Here is a 21,787-nt window from a genome sequence, read left to right as displayed (position 1 = left end):
GTCAAATATGGAACCAGAAATACAATAATTAGGGTTCGAACCAAAAAATTCCCCAATTTTCACAACCCTTTTTTTTTTTTTTTTGTGGTTTGATCAAGTTATAGTGAAATTAAGGTAGAATCGACTGAAATTGTAGGGTCATCGACAACCCACAGAGAGAGAGAGAGAGAGAGAGAGAGAGAGAGAGAGAGACCGTGGTGGAATTTGTCGTCGATGCTGTTGTGTCACGATTTTTGCGTGTTGGTGGTGTCGCGCTTTTCGCATGCTGTGGTGTCGCGAAGGGTTGGTCGCCGGTGGTGGTGGGTGCCCAGAGCCGGCCCAAGGGATTTGGATGCCCAAGGCTAAATTATGGGGTGGTGCTCTACATATTTTTAGAATTAAACAACAATGATAGAAATGTTTTGTTATATTACTACTTTAAACTTTATAATGCAAGTTAATTGCTCTGTCACCGGCGGCCAAAGTGGTTGGCTTGAATTCTACTTGACTTGGTTTTGAAACCTAGCAGTTACAATAGCATTATTTTTTGAAAAAAAATATTTCAAAAAAAAAACTGCCCAGAAAACTCAAACTCGAACACTCCACATGTACTTAAATCAACTTACCACTAAATTAGCAAAGACTTATTGTTTGTGTTACGATAAGTCTACAGACCAGGAAGTCGACCCATGGTCCAACCCATGTCGCTGACGTGGCATGCCACATCATCTAGTGGGCCCACCTTTTAAATCAACCAAAAAAAATACAAAAACAAAATGTTGAAATTTTGAAAACCCCCCAAACCCAAAATAGATCTGCAGTGGAGCACAGAGAGAGAGAAGAGAGCCTGAAGAGAGAGAGAGAGAGAGAGAGAGAGAGAGAGAGAGAGAGAGGAGGAGGAGGAGGAGGAGGAGGAGGAGGTCGACAAACTCATCAGCGCGCGACCACCAGCCTCACCTCTACCTCCGGCAGCCAACCCTTCGCAAAAATCTCGAAAATCGACCCACCACCGACGACAAATCCACCGCCGCCAAGGTCTCTCTCTCTATATTAGGTAGATTTTTAGTTTGCTCTCTATAACTTGTTCAACCCCAAAAAAAAAAAAGGGTTCCGTGTTGGTATAAAATTATATAAAATTTGGGATTTTATTTACCCAAAAAAAAAATTAGGGATTTTATTTACCCAAAAAAAAATTAGGGATTTTGTTTGAAATTAGGGTTCCAATAACATGTGAAATTCAAGATGTTTTTTTGAAATTAGGGTTCCAAGCTTCGCTTTATTTTGTATACTAAATCAAATCCTCTTCCTCTACACTCACATTGAACTCTTGCCCATAGGTCTTGGAATGGATCAATAATCCATAAAAATTTAACGCAAAATTAACAAATGCTTGAAAAAACAAATTTCAATAAAGACAAAAAAAAAACACTTTTTTTAAAAGTGCAAAAAAATTTAGTGGAACAGGATCTAACTATCTGGAACAAAAAGCAGACGCAGCATAGATGAGTTAGGGATGAAGAGTTGGCATGAGTTGGGGAAGAAGAGTTGGCACCTTGGCGGGAATGGAATGTGAGAGAAATTGGGTTGGAAATGATCCCAACCCTTGATTTTTCACTGGGTTTTGTGGCTTAATCCTGGCCACAAATTGGACCAAACTGGTTCATCCTCAACTTGACCGGATCTGGCCCCGTAGAATGCAATATGGTTCACCCTTCTTGAAAGAGAGTGAACATTACCCTCCATCCTATTGGTTGAAATGGTGTGGATCCACCACAAAGTGATGTTATGCTTACCATGCAATACACTTTTTGGTAAGCATGACATCACTTTGTGATGAGATCTACATCATTTTAACCAATAGGAAGGAGGGTAATGTTCACCCTCTTCAGTGGAGGGTGAACAAAACTCAACTTGGCCCCGTAGGCTATCTACACTACTTGAGTAATTGAAAATCTGTGGTGACAATATTTTCAGTCTGAAGTGCAAATTGCAGTAATAGAGTTGAAAAAATCTAGATTAAAAAAAACTTATTACCAATAAAATTTAAGAGTTCGTGATTAATTTGAGACGGGGGCAGGCATTAGAATACAACTAAATTAGAAAAAGGCACCTTGAAGGATGAACATAATCTGGCTCATCATGTGATTCATATCAACAAATCCTGGGGCCACACATAACCAACGGTTTTTCAATTGCTGAACACAACGGTCTTCTTGAGCTTTGGTTCAAGTTACCTGTCTAAATTTGATCCAAACTTATTCCAGTTGCTATAAGTAAGCAAAAGTTTATCTAAACTCTAGAAATCTAGAGTAAAAGAGAAAGTAGCAACCCGAAAGTTGGCCAAGGGCATATAGGCAAAATCTAGCTACATATGCTTAGATTATGCGCACACTTGCAAACAAATGTCATGTACTCTATGTGCAAGTTTAGACTTTTTTGACTAGTCTGTATCATTGAAAGAACACTTATCGGAATAAGAAGCATTTAAATTATATAAGCAGAATTTCAATACATATTTCATAGATATCCACACACACTCTCTCTCTCTCTCTCTCTCTCTCTCTCTCTCTCTCTCACAGAATAAAGTTACATAATTCTATATGCCCCAGGATATTTAGGAGCACAGACATTATCGAATTCTAGTACAACTACAAGAACAAACCATCTAAACTTAGTAAGAAAGCACCATGAGAATGTGGTGGAACCAAATATGTCCAGTCCACTACACATCCATGTAAAATGCCAAAATGGATTACAAGGCAAACACCACCAGGCCAAAACGAGAGAATTTCAGAACTGACAACACGCAATCTCTCATGCTTGATGCCTCTTTTATTGCTGGCAAAGGGAAGTTGCAAACCTTAACTCAGCTTGAGAAAGAAAAAAAACCTACTCGTGTAAAATGGGTTTCTGCTCCTTTTATTTGGGCGTGTTCTGCAAGGCTACCCGCTTGTGGGCGATTAATAGTGTCCCCATATGGAAAGCAGTAGTTGGGAAGCATCTAAACTAAGCATTTCCATTTAAGCACAGCAATATCAAGCTTAAGCACTAGATCTAGCTTTTGTGATTGTGCTTGACAAAGAGAGACATTGACAGTCAACAAAAGTTACCTTGGGCCAAAGCTCAGGAGTCTAAACCAAATGTCTTGATTCAGGACATTTTCCTCAAGATTGAATATTCAAGGTCATGACAATCCGCCTCTGTGCTTGTGCAAGAGGTCGCCCGACCTCGGGCCAAAGCTCAGGCCAGGCGATGTGACCAACAAACTCAAGCGGTCTTCCTATAAGTCTGGGAGAGCTTACACATTTCAGGCATTGCTGGCCCTATAAGTCATAATTGAAAAACAATCAGTAAGGATTATCCAGCCAAACAAATAGAGCATAAGCAGTGTCCAAACCTAAGTTGCAGGCTGAAACAAGTTTGCCCTCCCAAACCAAACCCGTTAACTTGGCAGTTGAAACCAAAATTCAACATTAGGCTAACTGCTAAGACATTAGGACAGCAATTCCAATATGCCCAACTATGGCACCCTAATCCCTATTCAACCAAAAAAAACACTACATGCCAATATGCTCAAATAAGTAATACAATATTCTAGATAAGAGCATGTATTTCTAATGTTTCTCAAGAATTCAGCATTGACCAGAACAATAATTCAAAAGAATGAAAAAAAATAATTACTTTCCTAATTTTCAAGAGAGGAAAGATCAACACCAACTCCCAACTTTCCTATCAGTACACCTCAAATGTAATTCACAAACCATCAAGTAGAATGCACTAAATGTGAACCTCAAACCATTTTCTTATGCCTCGCACAACACTGAGAGGACACCAAAGCCTTCCCATATTGAGTTTAACCAAGAAGTACCAGAAACAGTTGAAGAGAACTTACTCTATTTGTGAGCCCAACGATGTTTCATACAGGCATAGGTCAAGGGAAACTGAATATAAGAATGCCATGGTAGCAATCAAGGCAGTATAAAAACTAGACTGAAATTTAATGAACACTATTAACGATCTGATAGAAAAAAACTGTAACAAGATTACAAGTAGATTCCCTAAAAGCAACAAACAACCCATGACATATAAATATAAACATAGAACATTACAAAGCATAATGAAAAAACAAATTACCGTGTAACTAACAAATTGTAAGGAGAATACTAATTCCAAGTTTCCAACTACTTAGTTTGATGCGTGTCCGTTCTCAATGAAAAGAAACTCAAATGAAGGATTCAAGTCCTGATTCCTGAATACCACTTTTAACAGCAAATGGCATGACACAATTAGTAGTTCAACTACACTATTTTTAATTTGTCTGCGCCATCATCATAACAATTCCTTATGAATATTATTACTGTCCCACAGAAGATAATAATCTATTTCTATTTATTGAGAGAACAGTTCCTTTAGGGATTGGAACATGTGCATTGAAATCTTTCCATTGCCGTGCCTGCAACCTATATACTTTTTTTATACCTAGTGTGGTGGGCTAGGTTTCACCTTAGGAAAGCAAAGCCCCACGAGTCATACTGAGTTGGATCCCAGTGAGTGCACCAGCAAGACTACAAGAAATGTTGGGCTATCCAACCAATGAATAGCAGAAATATCCCTCCAATTTAAGTCATTGACTGAGAGAAAGACAACAAGAGAGACTTGGGTTTCCAGAGAGTATGAGTGCACATGAGATTGTGTACTTATCGTTGAAGGATGATCTCTTTTTCGTTTATGCTGTTTACTTGTGTCATAGTTACCTAGGCCTTCCGAGATTCAATCAAAACCCTAGATATTTGGAGTCCCGTCCTTACCAACAAAGGTTTCCTAACTTGGTCAATCCCCTAATTTGGAAAGGTAACTTTCACCGCCCCTAAACATCTTCCAAGATATCTGAAAGATATCATAAAGCCCATGATATCTGCAATGCCAAAAGCTGGGGCAAATGACAAGGGACAAAATCACAATGCAAGTAAAATATCTTTAGTTTCAAGATACACAATCTCACATGCTTAATAGTTTACAAAACCCTAGTCTCTCTCTCGTTCTCTTTCTCTGACTCTCTGACTTGAGCATACAAGGGGTATTCGAGCCACCTCCCAACTAGGTAGCCTAACGTTGCTTGGAGTCTTGCAGGTGCTCTCACCAGAAACCTACTTAGCGACCCATAGAGCATTGCTTTGCTGAGATGAAAACCTACCCTACCCCAGCACACCTAAGCGTGTAACCCAATCACTTCCAACTAGGGCTGTAAACGAGCCGAATATTAGAATGTTCAGATTCGTTCATTAAGTTTTTTAACGGACTCGAGCCGATCTCAATGAAAATTATGACGAGCCAAACTTGAACCGAGCTTGCCCAGGTTTGGGTCGAACTCGAGCTTGTTCACGAGCCTTAACGATCCAATAATATCATATTTTTATACTCTCATACAGGTCTAAAACTAAAAATAAATTTTTCATTATGTACATAATGTAGCAGGCCAAACATGACTGTCCGCACCTGTCTTGAATAAACAAGACCAGGTCCATATGTTGCCGTGCTTGAACCAGGGCTCAGCTTTAGGCCGAGGCCCATCCGTCAACATTATATTCATCCTGAGTTCGTCAACAGGGTATCTCAGGTTCGGCCACCTTCAGGGAAGAAGTCCCGTCGGCATGTTCTCACAAGTCGCTTAATGGGCTCGGCCAACTATAGTAACGCGTGCTTCTCCACGTGCAGAAACGGTTACGCCAAAGGATAATCATGAGCGCCAGTGGCGGAACTAGGATTTCATTACACTGGGGTCAAGCCGTCAAGCATATACAACACATATAATTTTGCACTTGTACACAATGACTTGAAAAATAACAAAAACAATAGAACAATAACCAAAAAGAGATACCGACTTTTAATATATAAGCAAAAAAGCATATCCGTCCATTACATATCATTTCACCTACAATTGACCACGTCGATTTGTCATATTCTGGAATCGATTCATGATAGCTTAATTTGAAATGCTATCAAAAATCTCTCTCTCAATATAGACAACCAAACTATCATGCATCCATTGATCACCCATCTGGTTACGAAGTCGACTCTTCACAATCTTCACAGCAGAAAAAGCCCTCTCTACTGTAGCAGTCGAAACAGGTAAAACTAAGGCCAACTTCAACAGTTTGTATACCAATGGATACCCTATATCTCTTCGGGTCTCAACCATCTTTTGAGCAAGATCACCAATTCCTTTTAAATTTGAAAACTCGAAACTAGAGCGCACAAATGATGAAATTCTCAAGTTGGTCCAAAGTTGCCAAAAGTTCAATACACGAGAAGTCTTTAGGATAAAATTCGGCAAAGCGGTTCAACCTTTGCTTGTCAAAACTTGCAAATGAGTTGGATGGATTTAGGCATGCAACACAAAGAAGCAACTCGGTGCTCACCTCATTAAAACGATTGTCTAGCTCTTAGAGTTGCCTATTGAAAACCATGTTCATAACTTTGAAATGATAGTGATGAGAAATTATCTTTTCGTGAGCTCTATGCCTTGATCTTCCTTGAGCAACATAGAGGCTTTCCATGCTAGGAACATCAATATTATTGTCTCTACAAAAAGCAGAAACTTCATCCATCAAACTACTCCATCCACTATCCCTCATTGATTGGAGTCTTTGCTTGGATACTTGAACTTGTGTCATGGCATTTACAATGTCTTGGTCTTTTCTTTGTAATGCCTGCAACAAGTCATTTGTAATTCCCAAGACAGATTTCATCAAATGTAGATTGAACACAAAGTCAAAAAATTGCATTCCCTTCAATAAATGGAAGGCTTCTAATTTCTGATCCGAGGAAGATGCATCCTCTACTACAACATCAAGCACATCAATCACAGAGTTGAACATGGTAACCACCCTAAGTAAGGTGCCATAATGTGATCCCCAACGTGTATCACTAGCACGACTAAGAGTGGTCTCTTGATTAAGGCCTTTGCCACTTGCAATATCATCGAGACTAAAGGCTTTAATAATTTGGGCAGCTCGGTTCTCCCGAAGAACATCATGACGTTTGCATGAGGCTCCAACAACATTAACAATGTTAGAAACCAAAGCAAAGAAGTCAGCAATATGGAAATGATTTTTTGCTAAGGCCACAAGAACTAATTGAAGCTGGTGAGCAAAACAATGAACATAATATGCACATTCATTCTCCTGCAAAATAAGTGACTTTAGTCCATTGAACTCCCCTTGCATATTGCTAGCCCCGTCGTAACCTTGTCCGCGCAATCTAGAAATGCTTAAGTTGTGTGTCGAAAATAAGTCTTCAATTGCATTCTTTAGAGAAAGAGCACTAGTACTAGTAACATGTTTAATACCCACAAAGCGCTCTACCACACATCCCCTTTTATCAACATATCTCAAAGTAACCGCCATTTGCTCCTTCGTTGAAACATCCCTATAGTCATCAAGGAGAATAGAGAAGAACTCATCACCAAGTTCTTCCATTATAGCATTGGTAGTTTCTATAGCAACTGCATTGCAAATGTCCTTTTGAATCTTCGGAGATGTGAGTTTAAGATTTTCAAGAGAATTTTTAAGTGAAACAGCTCTAACATTCTCATTTTGCACACAAAGAAACTTCAAAAGCTCAAGAAAGTTTCCTTGGTTGTTTTATAGTTCGGATTCATCATGCCCACGAAATGAAAGCCCTTGTCTCAAGAGAAATCGAGCACAATCAATTGATGATGTCAATCGTACCTTGTAGTCTCTCTTGGCATCATCAGATAGCTTGGAGAAAATAGTTTCAATATGCTGCTTTTGATTCAATAAATCTTGACATTTTCTTTGAGCTTGTCTATGGGCACCATTAATACTTCCTTCATGAGTTTTCAATCTAAGCTTCTTCTACCAATTTGTATATCCCTCACCCACAAAGCAGTCACCACCCCCTTGATCTCCTATTTCAATTTTGAAAAGATAGCAATAAAGACAAAATGCAGCATCTTTTGATATGCTATACTCCAACCAACTACCATATTGATCAAACCATTTAGAGTTGAATCTTCTCAAGAATCCCGAAAAGTTCCTTTGCGGAAATTGGTGGTTACGAGGTTGGCAAAGGCCCTTTAGTAAGTAGGTCCTCCGAACTTGTTCTTGAATGTTTGGATCATAATCCATAATTCAAGGTCGAAGCCCAGGATCGGCTTGAAGCTCCGGTAAGTCACTTTCTTTACGACTTTGCTTCGAAGGCTCATTGTTAATTCTAGGAGTTGATAATTCTACGGGATTCTTTCATTTAAAATACCTCTCCATATCTATAGAAATAAAAGTAGAAACTGTTAACAAATTTCTATCAATAAAAACCTAAGTTTTCAACAGTCAATAGTATTGTTCCCCAAAAAAGTCACAATCAATAGTATTATATCTAGGACCATGGGTTTGCTTTTACCTTTGACATGCTGTGCTCAAAGTTTGAGACTGTGGTCTATGGTTCCGGTTCCCCAATCTACAACAAAAAAAAAGATCCACAAAGTGACAAAGACAGCCACAACATGCTTTGCTGAGAAAATCAAACCCACAAAACATTCACAGATTCACATTCACTAGTATATAAAATGCTTTCCTTTTCCTTGGGCCTCACCAACACTGATTTTCATCCCCATATCCATTATCCATGTAGAGAGAAAAAGTATTTAGAGAGATTGAGTATTTGTGGTTTAAATCCTAAAATCCACTTTGTACAAAAGAAAATTGGGATCTAAGACTAAGCTACTCACCTGTAAACGGGTCTGAGGAGTGATGACTCTAAAAAAAAGCTCCAGCTCCTCAGCGGTGGTGATCAAGATCGAGGATTTCAAAAAAAATTTCCTTCAGACTGTGAGTTCTTCATTCTGCATTTTTTTTTCGGAGAGAAAAAGAGGGGAAAAGTGGCTGGAAAACTAGGAAAAGGGGAAAGTGAGAGAGAGAGAGGGAGGAAAAAGTGGCTGGAAAAGGGGAAAGTGAATATGGCAACATTTGTAATTTGGTTGGTGTATAAGAGCAAAATATTTGGAGGACATATCCAAGGGGGCAAGTTTACATAAATACCCCAAAATTACATTACTCCCCACATAAATTTTCCATTCAGTGGGGTCAATGGACCCCCCTTGCCCAACAGTAAGTCTGCCCCTGATGAGCGCACATGGAACATGCTAGCTCATACCAAAATGGTTACCAAGTCTATTCGGTGACGTCACAATGACATCAATTGGCTCGTGCAAGGCACATGCCTGTACTTAGAGATCAAGTCGAGGAGACTCTATAAATATGGAGGGAGGACGATCCTAAGAGGTACAGACCATCACATACTCAAAACCCTAGTTCCCTTTCTCTCTCTGCACCATTCTCATCCTCGCGTCGAAGGGCCATTCCGAGGCTCCTCCGGTGTGGTCATTAGTCGTGCTTCGTGGTGCAGGTTAGGTCGAGGAGGCTAGGCAAACCATTAAACAAACGGAGGAAGGACTCACATTGGAGGTCACGGGCCACACAATTGGTGAACCCGACGTGAACCCTCAGAACTTCTGATCCAAACGGTTCAAACCCTCTTCAAAACCACCTTCCTCTTCCAAAGACAATCACAATTCAACCATCATGGGCGGAGATCTACCAGATGTTACTGTTTCAGGGGCCAAAGACGCCAGTGGAAACACAATCCTTCCACCGTTCCCCGAGAGGCACATGTCCCTCTCCATCCTTGCCAGTTTCGGGCTATCTTCGGCCACGGACGACGTAACGGCGGCCTACATCCGCCTGCTGCAACGTCGAGACGACGAAAGGGACAACGAACTGGCAGCCCCGCGGACGGAGGTGGCTCAAATGAAGCATCACATGCAGAATGCCGCACCAGCCGCGTCCAAATCTGTTGGAGGCGGAAGAAGGAGACGCCAGACTCCTCCCCCACCACCTCCTCCACCACCGTGAAGCAGGCTACCGCAGTTTCGTCGAAGACCGCCTTGGCTTTACACCAGAAAAGGGCGACGCCAGGGAACTCATCCTCTACAAACGGCCAACAACCTCTGAGACGCACCGCTCAAGGAGCCACCAGGAGCGAAGCAGATCCAGAGACACCACCAAGTCCTTCACAAGCACCTACTCAACCGGACGCGTGGAGTTCTCCCGAACCACAGCCTCTTATTATAGCCAAGGCTCCTTGGAAATGAGACATCACGTCTCCGAACGCCTCGGAGAAATTCTGCATGAAAACCTGGAAAATAAAAATCGGTCTCGAAGAAATGGGAAGGACATACGCGTTGAAGGGCCGAACGACGACCCCAAAACTCGTTGTGAACAAGAGAAGTCCATCGAAGGACCCCACCGAACGACCACAGATTTGAGAAACAAACTTCGGCAATGAGACCAGGAGAAACCCTTAGAAAATGAGTCCAAAGAAAGGGGCTCAAAGCGGTTACGGTCTGATGGGCTCGGCAAACCGCCGCTTCCAGGCTTTGAGTGGCAGATGAAGGATCTTGGCGTCTCACCTTTCACATCTCGCATAATCAACACAATTGCTGAATCCAACTTCCACTTGCCAAAGTTCACAAAGTTTGACCCAACCACTTGCGAAGCTTACACTCACCTGATTCACTTTCGTCAAACAATTGAACTATGCACCACAAAAGATGAAATCAAATGTAAGGCGTTCCCGTCTAGCCTCGGCTCCCTTGGACCCCAATGGTTCAACAAATTGCTCGCTGGATCCATATGGAACTTGGCCGACCTTGAATGCACCTTCAACACTCGCTTTATCACAAGCAATAGGACCACCAATAAGCCTGAGTCATTATCCCAGATGAGGAAGCTCCCATCTGAAACACTCAGGCAGTATGCCGACCGATACTGGTAATTGTTCAACGAAATCCCTGGAATCGACGAGCACTAGGCTGCACGAACCTTTAAAAACGGCTTGGAAACTGGCAGCAAGATCCTGGACGAACTTGCAATCCGCCCACCCCACGGCATGGGCAAGTTGATGTGCATCGTAGAGTGATTCTGCACTCTTGAAGAATTTTACGCGGATCGAGCGGCTCAGGGATTACCGAACCCAACTACCCTACTTCCAATGGTCACATCCCAGCTGCCAGCGCCAATCATAACCCATCAGTCCCAACAAAAGAATCACGTCAACAACATCAAGGAAGGAAAGAAACGTCTGCCGAAGGTGCACGACTACGTGGCTGAAACCACGTACTTCAAAGAGCCCATCTGGTCTTTCCTAAAAGAAATAATGAGGCAACCATGGTTTGAGTGGCCAACAGGGAAGCTCGGCACAGACACTGGCCAAGAAGATCAGAACCCAAGGAAAAAATGCTCGTATCATAACGAGCTCGGCCACTACACAACGGCATGTGTCCCGTACAAGGCAGTGTTGGAGCGTTTGGCGGCCCAAGGCCATCTCGACCAGTACATTGATCGAACCAAAACACCCACTCGTTAACCTGCCAGAAATCCCAACCCAAATGAGCCGCGGCTGACGATACACGTTATCCACGGCCCCGTGACAAAGGAGTCTGAAACAAACCTCCGTGCTGACCTCGATCGCACCTCCACTTCCAAGCAGGTACTCGCGGTAGTACCTTGATCCAAACGTCCATGTCCAAAAGAATTGCCTAAGTGGACAATAACTTTCACTGAGCGCGACCTCGAGCGTGTGCAAACCCCACACTCCGATGCCCTCGTTGTGACTGTCCAAATTGGAGTCCATGACGTCAAGTGCGTACTCATCGATCAAGAAAGCTCGGCAGAGGTCATATACTATAACCTGTTCAAAAAACTTGATCTGCCAGAATCAGCCTTACAACCCACCGAAGTACCTCTCGTCGGATTCAACAGAGCACCCGTTTGGCCACTCGGTCGAATCTTCCTACCAGTCATTGTTGGCTCCAAAACATTGAGCATTGAATTCATTGTCGTCAATGTGTCAAGCCCATACAATGCAATCTTTGGCTGAACTTGGCTCCACGACATGCAGGCCATTGCTTCCACATATCATCAGGTCATCCAATTCATTGGCACAAATGGACGACAAGAAGACCTACGCGGCGATCAAGTCGCCTCCAAGAAGTGTTACGTTTCAGCTGTCCACAATTCCACCAAAGCTAAGCAAGTTCAATGGGTTGAAGTCCCGGACATGGCAATTATTGACTGCATTGGCGAAAATGCTGAGGACAAAGTACAAGAGGATCTCATCCAAATGCCCATCAACGAGGATGGCGCTCGTTTCTTCTTACTCAGCTCTTTCCATCAGTAATGTCGAACACAAAGAAATGTTCCAATTCCTTAAGAAAAACATAAAAGTTTTTGCTTGGACCCCCAACGAGATGCCGGGGGTCGACCCTAATTTTATCAATCACTCTCTCAACATAAAGAAAGACGCCAAACCTGTCGTCCAGAAGGCGCAGCGTTCAGCAGCCAAACACGCTGACGCCATAGTAGAGGAAGTCAATCGTTTGCTGGAAGCTAACGCCATCCAAGAAGTACAATACCCAACCTGGCTGTCAAACACAGTGGTCGTTAAGAAGAAAAATGGCAAATGGCGTGTTTGCATCAATTATACCGATCTCAACGATGCTTGTCCAAAGGATTGGTTCCCACTCCCCAAGATTGATCAACTTGTGAACGCAACGGCAGGCTACGCTCGGTTAAGCTTCCTAGACGCCTACCCGGGCTACCACCAAATAACCATGGACCCGGACGACATGGAAAAAACTACTTTTATCACACCATATGGCATCTTTGGCTATCGAGTCATGCCCTTTGGGCTCAAGAACTCAGGCGCCACATTCAACCGAGCCATATTCAAGATGCTGCACGCCCAAATTGGCCACACCATGGAAGCCTACATCAACGACCTCGTTGTCAAAAACCAGAAGGAATACAACCACCTCCAAGAATTGGCTGAAGTCTTTGAAATTCTCAAACTCCACAAGCTCTGCCTAAATCCTGAAAAGTGTGCGTTTGGTGTGAGCGCAAGGAAATTCCTTGGACACCTGGTCACTCGACGCAGTATTGAAGTCGACCCCAACCAGATCAAGGCCGTTAAAGACTTGTGCCCACCAAGAACAATCAAGGAAGTACAAAGGCTCACCAGGATGGCAGCGGCCCTAAACCGGTTTATCAGCAAATCCTCAAACAAGTGCCACGCATTCTTCCATGCCTTGAAGGGCAAGAGTCGATGCAGTTTTGAGTAGACTCTGGATTGCGACTCCGCCTTAGCCGAACTAAAGGAATACTTAAGCTTGGCCCCACTATTGGTGAAACCAAAGGAGTTCGAGGCCTTGTATTTGTATCTTGCCGTCTCCGCCCACGTAGTTAGTTCAGCACTGGTGCGGCAAGTTGGCACGGACGACATGCCCATATACTTTACCAGCAAGACGCTCCTCCCAGCTCAAACACGCTATCTACCCCTTGAGAAATTAGTACTTGCTCTCGTCTCGACGGCAAGGAAACTCCTACCTTACTTCCAATCCCACACCATCACCGTCTTAACAGAGCACCCTCTTAAAAGCATTTTTCAGAAAGCTGATCTCTCCAACAGGGTCTCCAAATGGGCAGTCGAATTAACAAACTTTGACATTCATTTCGAGCCACGAACGGCGATCAAGGGGCAAGTTCTTGCTTTGATACCGGAGGACATGGAAATTCTCAACACTCCCACTCCTCAACCTATCGCCGAATCAACAAAAGCACAAATGCCTTGGCAACTTTTTCAGGGTGAAATTTGGCAACTACATGTCGACGGGGCTTCCGACACCAACGGAGCCTGAGCAGGGGTTGTCTTAGTTTCCCCTTATGGTACACTTCATGAAAGCTCTCTCAACATCGACTTCCTCGCCACCAATAATGAAGTTGAATACGAAGCCCTCCTCGCTGGCTTACGCTCCGCAATTGCGATGAATGTCACAGATCTAGTTGTCTACTATGACTCCCAACTCATAGTTAATCAAGTACTTGGGGACTATGAGGCTCGGGACCCACGAATATTGAAATACCAAGCAACAACAGACGAGCTCATCACACACTTCAAGAATTTCAAAATTGAACAGATTAATCGCAAACACAACGCATATGCAGACGCACTTGTTGGCCTCGCCTCAGCTTCCTAAGCCTTCGAATTCAGGACCATCAACTTTGGCAGCATTAACCACCCAAGCTTTGACACCACTCCAGAAGTACTCAACGTTGAACTCGGTCCAAGCTGGATGGATGAGATCGTTGCGTTCCTCAAACATGATACTCTACCAACAAACAAGAAAGAAGCTTATCGCATCAGGAACAAAACCGCTTACTACTGGCTCTTCAAAAGCGGCCAACTCTACAGCAAATCTATCTCTGGCCCTTATCTCCTTCATTGTCCACCCAACCTAAGTACCCGAGATTCTCGCCGAACTTCAATCAGGAAGCTGCGGCTACCATTCTGGTGGCCGTTCACTCTGCCAACGAGCAATAAGTCCAGGTTATTTTTGGAAAAACATGAAGAAAGACTGCGAAGAAGTCGTCCGCAAGTGCCGACCATGCACAACTTTTTTCCCCTATTCCAAAACAACCAGCCCAGAATCTTTCCCCCTATCACAAGTCCCTGGCCCTTTGCACAATGGGGGCTTGACATCGTGGGCAAGCTCCCAACAGCTCTAAGAGGCTTCAAGTTCCTGATCACGATAATAAACTACTTCTCAAAATGGGTAGAAGCTGAGCCTCTGGTGACAATCTCAGAGGTTGACGTTCGGAGATTTGTCTGGAGAAACATTGTTACAAGGTTCGGCGTCCCTTACGCCATCATATTAGACAACGAGACCCAATTTGTCGGCAAGGACCTCACCAGCCTCTGCATTGAATTTGGGATACGCTTCTTCAACTCTACTCCAGCTTATCCCAAAGGGAATGTCCAAGCTGAGGCCACGAACAAGATCATCTGTGCCAAGATCAAGCGTCGGCTAAACTCTAAGAGAGGAAGGTGGGCTGAGGAGTTACCATGCGTTCTATGGGCTTACCGTTCTACACCAAGGCGCTCCACTGGCCAGACCCCCTTTTCAATGGCATTCGGAATGGAGGCCGTAATACCACTTGAGTCAAAGTTCCCAACTCTCAGAACAGAAACATTTGACCCCAAAACAAGCGAAGAAGCCGTGGAGCAAGAACTCATCTTGACTGAGGAAAAACATGACGACGCTCGCCTAAAGCTCGCCGAATACCAGCAACAAGTGGCCAAGGGATACAACCGAAGTGTGCGAACCAAGATCTTCAAGCCAGATGATTTGGTTTGGCGAAAAGTTGTGTAAGCAAGTAAGAAAACGAAATTCAAACCCAACTGGGAGGACATGAATGGGAAAGTCCTTACCAACCCGTGGAATGCACAGAATTTGAAGAATGCATACATGTGATCAACCTTTTCCAGATTCACTTTTTGCTCGGCTACGTATTATCATCAGCTACACTTTGATTTATCCACTTTACTTAATTTTGAGTATGGCATCGGCCCCTCAGTTTTCATTTCTCTCATGTACTCCCAACGTTTCTCAATATAAAGAAGAATCTTGTTTGGCAATTGATGTCTTCTGCATTTTTTAGCTTGTTTTCATTAAGTTTTCATTACTATAATTCACCCTCGGCAAACTCTGCCAACCACAAACGTTGACTTCGGTCACACCCACAAACGACTTTCATGCCATTGCTTCGGCCACTATTACTGTCCTAAGAAGCAAAAATAGGACATATGGTCCACCGAGCCTAAGACACGCTTTACGGTTGGAATTTGGGCTTCGATTCAGCTTGGCAAGACACTAAGGTCGGCCACAGCCCGGCTACACTCACGTTTCGGTGAGCAAGCCACCCATAAATATTTAACAGCTTAAGTCCTTAATACCCTCACTAGGGGCTGGCACTTGGCCGACTCCCAACCACAGGAAGGGGGCAACTATCGAACTTTTGTTTCCAGTTACTCTATCCAACCTGGAACATTAGTCGAGGATACAGTTTCAAGCTCGCAATATATCAACGATTGTTCAACCATTCAACTTTGGTCAAGGCTCAGCACTTACACAACTTTCTATATTTATTTTGTTCAACCAGCCGAACCCAAACCAAAGTGGGGGCTACGGATTACAATCATTCAAACAAGCAAGCATACCAAACCAAAAGCATGAAAGAAACCAACAAAAGAGCTGAAACTTTAAGTCATTACAAGTAGAGGACCAAATTAAGAACATCCATTCATTCATAAGAAGAAAAAGAGTGTTAAGAATATCCCTAAGCTGGGAGGTACAGCGTAGTAAATCGTTTGATATCGACCCCCCACAAACTATTACATCTGGAACGACAAAATCCAAGCTCGGATCCGTCTAGTCCAACAAAAGTAGATGTTCAAACAAAAAATTCACAGACTAGAAAGGAAAGGAGTAATCTTCTGCTCAAACTCGAACAGTATCCTCAGCAACAATGTTAACACTGACCTCGGCGTTTATATCAACATTCATTGGCTCCTGCTCAGCGTCCTCGGCCACATTCTCAGCATCCTCGACCACCTTCTCATTCCCGACCTCAACAGTTTTTTGCCCAGTGGTCCCATCTTCACCGTCGGCGTCATCCCCAGAGACATCTTCAATGTCTTCTTCACTCTTGGGGAAATCCTTAAGAGGACGTGGTTCACACTCCTCATCCGTATATGGCAAGACAAGTTCGGGAACAACGGCTGCTGGAATTGACTTGTACAAGTTCGAATCAGACTCCAACTGAAGAGCGTTGGCAGCAGCAGCCACGCCATCCTTGTAACCTTTCCTGTAAGCCACAGGCACCCTCTTCTCCACCTCCTCGTTTACCATCTTTCGAGCATCTCTCATATATTCGGCCCCGGCTCGGTCAAACCTAGCCTGATAGGCCTTTCATCAACTTCTTTCATTTTCCTCTTCTCCCTCCTCAACACTTTCTCAAGCTCACCTTCAGCCTTCTTCGCTTTCCCATCAGCCTCATCTCTCTCCTTCTCTAATTTAACCACCCGTACCTTAGCTGCCTTCAGGCTAGTCTTTAGTGACCTCACCCGATCGTGTTTGGTCTTGAGGTCATCGCGATAACGGGACCTCTCGGCGACAACAAGCTTGGCCTTGCTAGATTCTTGAAGAAGAGCCTGACCCGCCTGCACAACGAGGAAGATTCAAGCTCGGGAAAAGAAAATGACTTAATGACCGAAGTTGGGATTTAACAAACCTGCACAAGGTAAGCACTCGCATGTATCAGGCTCGACTGTAGGTCCACTGGCACTTTCTCCATATCCCTTGGCAGAGCAACACCTCGAAGCATCGCAACGGCCAAACCAGGTTCAAGCTTGACACTATCTTCAATGTTCACCACCCTCCCGTCGGCTAAAGCGAATGAAGGAGCAAACTTCTGGACGGCGACATGGCCAGCCGAACCAAACTGTTCTTGAACGTCCTTCAAGCCGCTTCTAGACGAAGACTCGGTCTTGTCTTTCTCCGACAGACGTGGGGTCGGCGGCTTCGAGGGAAAAAAGTCATGTGTCACCTTCTGCCTTTTTTTAGCAGGCTCAGGCGTGGCTGACGTGTCCTTTAGAGCCAAAGAACCATCCCTTATGTTCACCCAAACCACCCTCCTTCTCCCCATCTCTTCTTTGAATTCAGGTACAAGGGTCTGGAGGGGAACGTTGATACCTGGTAAGTCGGCCTTCTAACTTTCTTGAAACCAGAATTCTGCTGACTTCCTGAATGTTGGAAATTTAACCCTCACCTCCTTTCCTGTTTTGTTCGACTCAGGTTGCTTGCTCTTCCCTGGTTGCCTTCATCATTTCTTGTAGCCACCAACTCTTTTGCTCGGCCCTGACTCTTTCTCTCTCTTTTTGAGCTTACCCTTGTACGATGGGATGTAACCAAGTAGCGTCAGCACGTCCTTGACAGCTTGGGACAGCAAAATATCAATGTGCTTTTCAACGGCCAACGATTGCTGGGTCTTCGTTATGGATCAATGATTTGCAATAAACAAAGGGGAATCAACATTGTAAAACAAGGTATGCGAGAACAAAATAAGGCTCGGCAACGGCAGAATAAAACAAATCTACCTCGAAAATCTTTTATCTTCGGCACAGCATACGACGGTTGAATTGGTCGCCGAACTCATAATTGCCATTTACTTCGACATAAAAGTTTGCCCTCTTATTAGTGTCAGGCAACCCATCTATTAATGGCGTCTTGTCCCTATGAGTTAACAGATATCGACGTTCGGTCTGACCATGCCTGGACATAATGTAAGTGTGAAAGAGGTCAGCAACGGTGAACTCCAGACCGTGAAGTTCTTTCAGTGCAATCACTGACATCACAATCCTGTAGCTATTGATTGCGAAGTAGTGAGGAACTAAACTAAACCGAGCCAACAGTTCCTTTAAGAATGGGTGAAGCGGGAACCGAAGACCAGCTTCACAAATTGCCATCAGTGGAACTGTAATATGCTCGGGATGGTGCTCCCTCTTATCCCTAATACGGTTGTTGGCCACCGGGCTAACAACAACATCGTCGGGAATATTATAGTCTCGACAAAACATCTCGTATTCGCTAGGCTCCCCATTGAAGAAATAAGCATGGGGACAAACTTGGCCCCTTTCGTAGAGGTCGACGACCTCTTTATCCTCGGAAGGCATTTCGGAATGCCCAGATCATGCAGAGGGAATAGCTTCGACTTAAGGATTGAATCTGGATTCAGCCTCGGCCCCTAGTTGAGGCTCGTCCTCGGAATGAGTCGATGACGTGGATGAGATTTCGGGCTCGGTGTTGAACCCGTCCCCACCGTATTCATAATCACGTTCGGTGTTTGAGTCACTAGTGTCGGCTAACATATTCGAAGCAATTGAAGAATCGAGAGTCGTCTCCGGAGTGACTTTTTTCCCAACAAGAATCGAGAAAAAATAGTGAGTGAGCCAAACCTATCAACACAGGAAAATAGTGAGAAACCTTTTCGTTGGCAACAGACGTGGATCTCCCTACACTCGACTACCCTATTGGCCCACCCTGTTTTCACTCTTTTAAGACTCCTCTGGAAACTCTGAGACTCGAGTCATGGGGCTCAGCCTTACTCAGTGTCGGCCAAACCCAACCAACATCAAAGTTGGGGCTTGGAAGAACAAGTTGAACACAAGGATGAATATCACTGTTCATCCCCAGGGGCATACTGTTCATACAAAAACAGAAACGCCAAGAAACCCAAGAAAACAGACGAAAAAAGTGTATAAAAGCTACATAAATGAAAAGAAGAGTGAATATCAAACACACACTTGGAAATTTCAACAAGATCTGATGATGAATCCGCGGAGAATCGAGATTGGAAGATGAACGAACGCGGGAGAAAGCTCTGGCGATGGAGGTCTAGAGAGAGAAAGAGCCTGTGGCTTGTCTCTCTCCTCTCACCGTCCCTTATATAGAGCTAGGGTTGGAAATCGAGTTTCCCACCCATTCTGACACAATCGAACAAGCAACAAATCGACGCTTGACACGTGGCATTGATAGGACAACCTGGCAAAACTCCTCCACGCTCCTAGTGTACTTTCAATCAGCCGTGCCTAAGTAGGAAGTGACCCCTGGCATTCTCCCATTGGTATTTAGCCCTGGCGATTGCTGCTACCTCAAGGATAAGGGTGAACAAGGCTCGGCCAAATCTCATCACTGATTCACGTTCGGCAATCGTCTGGTTCGGCCAAGATTTAACATCAATCCCTACCACACACTCAGCGTCGGCAGAGATTGAGGAGCTATTGTAGCAGGCCGAACATGACTATCTGCACCTGTCTTGAATATACAAGACCAGGTCCATATGTTGTCGTGCTTGAACCGGGGCTCAGCTTTAGGCTGAGGCCCATTCGTCAACATTATATTCATCCTGAGTTCGGCAACAGGGTACCTCAGGTTTGGCCACCTTCAGGGAAGAAGTCCCGTCGGCATGTTCTCACAAGTCGCTTAATGGGCTCGGCCAAGCAAAGGCTCGGCCAACTACAGTAATGCGTGCATCTCCACGTGCAGAAATGGTTACGCCAAAGGATAATTATGAGCACACATGGAACATGCCATCTCATACCAAAACGGTTACCAAATCTATTCGGTGACGTCACAATGACGTCACTTAGCTCGTGCAAGGCACATGCCTGTACTTGGAGATCAAGTCAAGGAGACTCTGTAAATATGGAGGGAGGACGACCCTATGAGGTACAGACCATCACATACTCAAAACCCTAGTTCCCTTTCTCTTTCTCTGCACCATTCTCATCCTCGTGCAGGAGGGCCATTCTGGGGCTCCTCCGGTGTGGTCTTTAGTCGTGCTTCGTGGTGCAGGTTAGGTCGAGGAGGCTAGGCAAACCACTAAACCAACGGAGGTTGGACTCAGATCGGAGGTCACGAGCCACACACATAAATATGTTCATATACATATAAAATGATAAAAACATATACATAAGTAAATTTTAGTAATTGTAAACGTTTAGACTTATACAACTTTTAAAATTTTCACTATATAATTATATAAAATTCCCATAATACACATATACTCCAAGTTCGCGAGCCTAATCGAGCCGAATACTGTTGCATTCATGTTCGGCTCATTTATGAAATGAGCCTAAAATTGAGGTTCAAGTTCGGTTCATTTAGTAGACGAATCGAACTTAAACGAGCCTTTACCGAGTCGAGCCTTGAACAGTTCACGAACGGCTCAATTTATTTACAGCCCTACTTCCAACCTATCTCTACATTTACTTGTAACCGCATACAAATATATAGAAATAAGCAGATGTATACTGACACACAAATAGAGCTCCTCCTTGATTGTCCTTAAAATAAGAGACCAAATTTGTCACTCACTTTCAAAGTGGATTGAACATTACCCACCCCTTAAATTGGCTCTTGCACTAGGCTCCACCGGTTTAGGAGGCTCTGATGGAATGCACCCCAAAGCAAGGACCAATGGAAGTGATGGATACCGTTCACCCACATTGAAAGTAAGTGCACAAAATTAACCTCTTAATACCACAAACTTATGTTACTTGGGTTCCGTTTATCTTTATCTCGTATTAAGACCAATTCCACAAGTACTTAGGATGTTGAGCAACAACCAATAGGATTGCCCTTCCTCCCATTTTTTACTTTTATATATATATATATATATATATATATATATATATACACAGTCAGTCTCAAATGAGGGAGTCCACATTTTAACTAAAATGCGGACCTCCTCATTTCTCCCATTTCCCGATCGAATTTCGATGATCCGAGCCGCTCAATTTGTTCAGAACGTGATTTTAAGGGTACTCACGAGAAATCAGCAAAAAAAATGATCGGGAAGGACTTCATCCGAGCAGTTTTTGTTTGAACCGTTAGATAAAAAATAAACAAAAACTGCTCGGATGAAGCCTTTCCCGATCATTTTTTTTGCTGATTTTTCGCGGGTATCCTTAAAATCACGTTCTGAACACATTGAGCGGCTCGGATCATCAAAATTCGATCGGGAAAGGGAGGTCTGTATTTTATTAAAATGAGTTGGTACTCATAAGAGCGGGACTGTATATTATATATATGTATGTATGCAGAGCCAATAGGGGAGTTTCACTTTGTTTTCCAGAAGCTGGTTTGAACGTTGTTCTATATTGGTGATGCAACACCAGGCAACCTCTATGTACAAGGGGGTGTAGAGTTTATAAAGCAAGCGCAGTTCTGCAGGCAATTTCTTTTTCTTTCTTTTTTTTTGATAAGTAAGTAATTTATTAACAAAAAGGCATAAAGGGAATGGAGGTGGTATACAAGAAAAAGTAATTTATT

At 43.6% G+C, this 21,787-nt stretch overlaps 1 protein-coding gene and 1 pseudogene across 1 annotated transcript; both read right to left on the bottom strand.

Moving 5' to 3' along the window:
- Window positions 1–5,731: 5,731 nt before the first annotated feature.
- Window positions 5,732–7,631, bottom strand: LOC131326509 (uncharacterized). Its single transcript, XM_058359308.1, has one exon. It carries the CDS (start codon window positions 7,455–7,457, stop codon window positions 6,423–6,425), a length of 1,035 nt encoding a protein of 344 aa, XP_058215291.1. The 5' UTR covers window positions 7,458–7,631; the 3' UTR covers window positions 5,732–6,422.
- LOC131327722 (uncharacterized) lies at window positions 7,475–9,682 on the bottom strand (annotated as a pseudogene).
- Between the last annotated feature and the right edge of the window lie 12,105 nt (window positions 9,683–21,787).

Source organism: Rhododendron vialii, chromosome 5a (genome assembly GCF_030253575.1).
Source record: "Rhododendron vialii isolate Sample 1 chromosome 5a, ASM3025357v1".
Classification (NCBI taxonomy): Eukaryota; Viridiplantae; Streptophyta; class Magnoliopsida; order Ericales; family Ericaceae; genus Rhododendron; species Rhododendron vialii.
The sequence above is the reverse complement of the archived record's forward strand: the minus strand, read 5'-3'. Positions and strand labels throughout refer to the sequence as shown.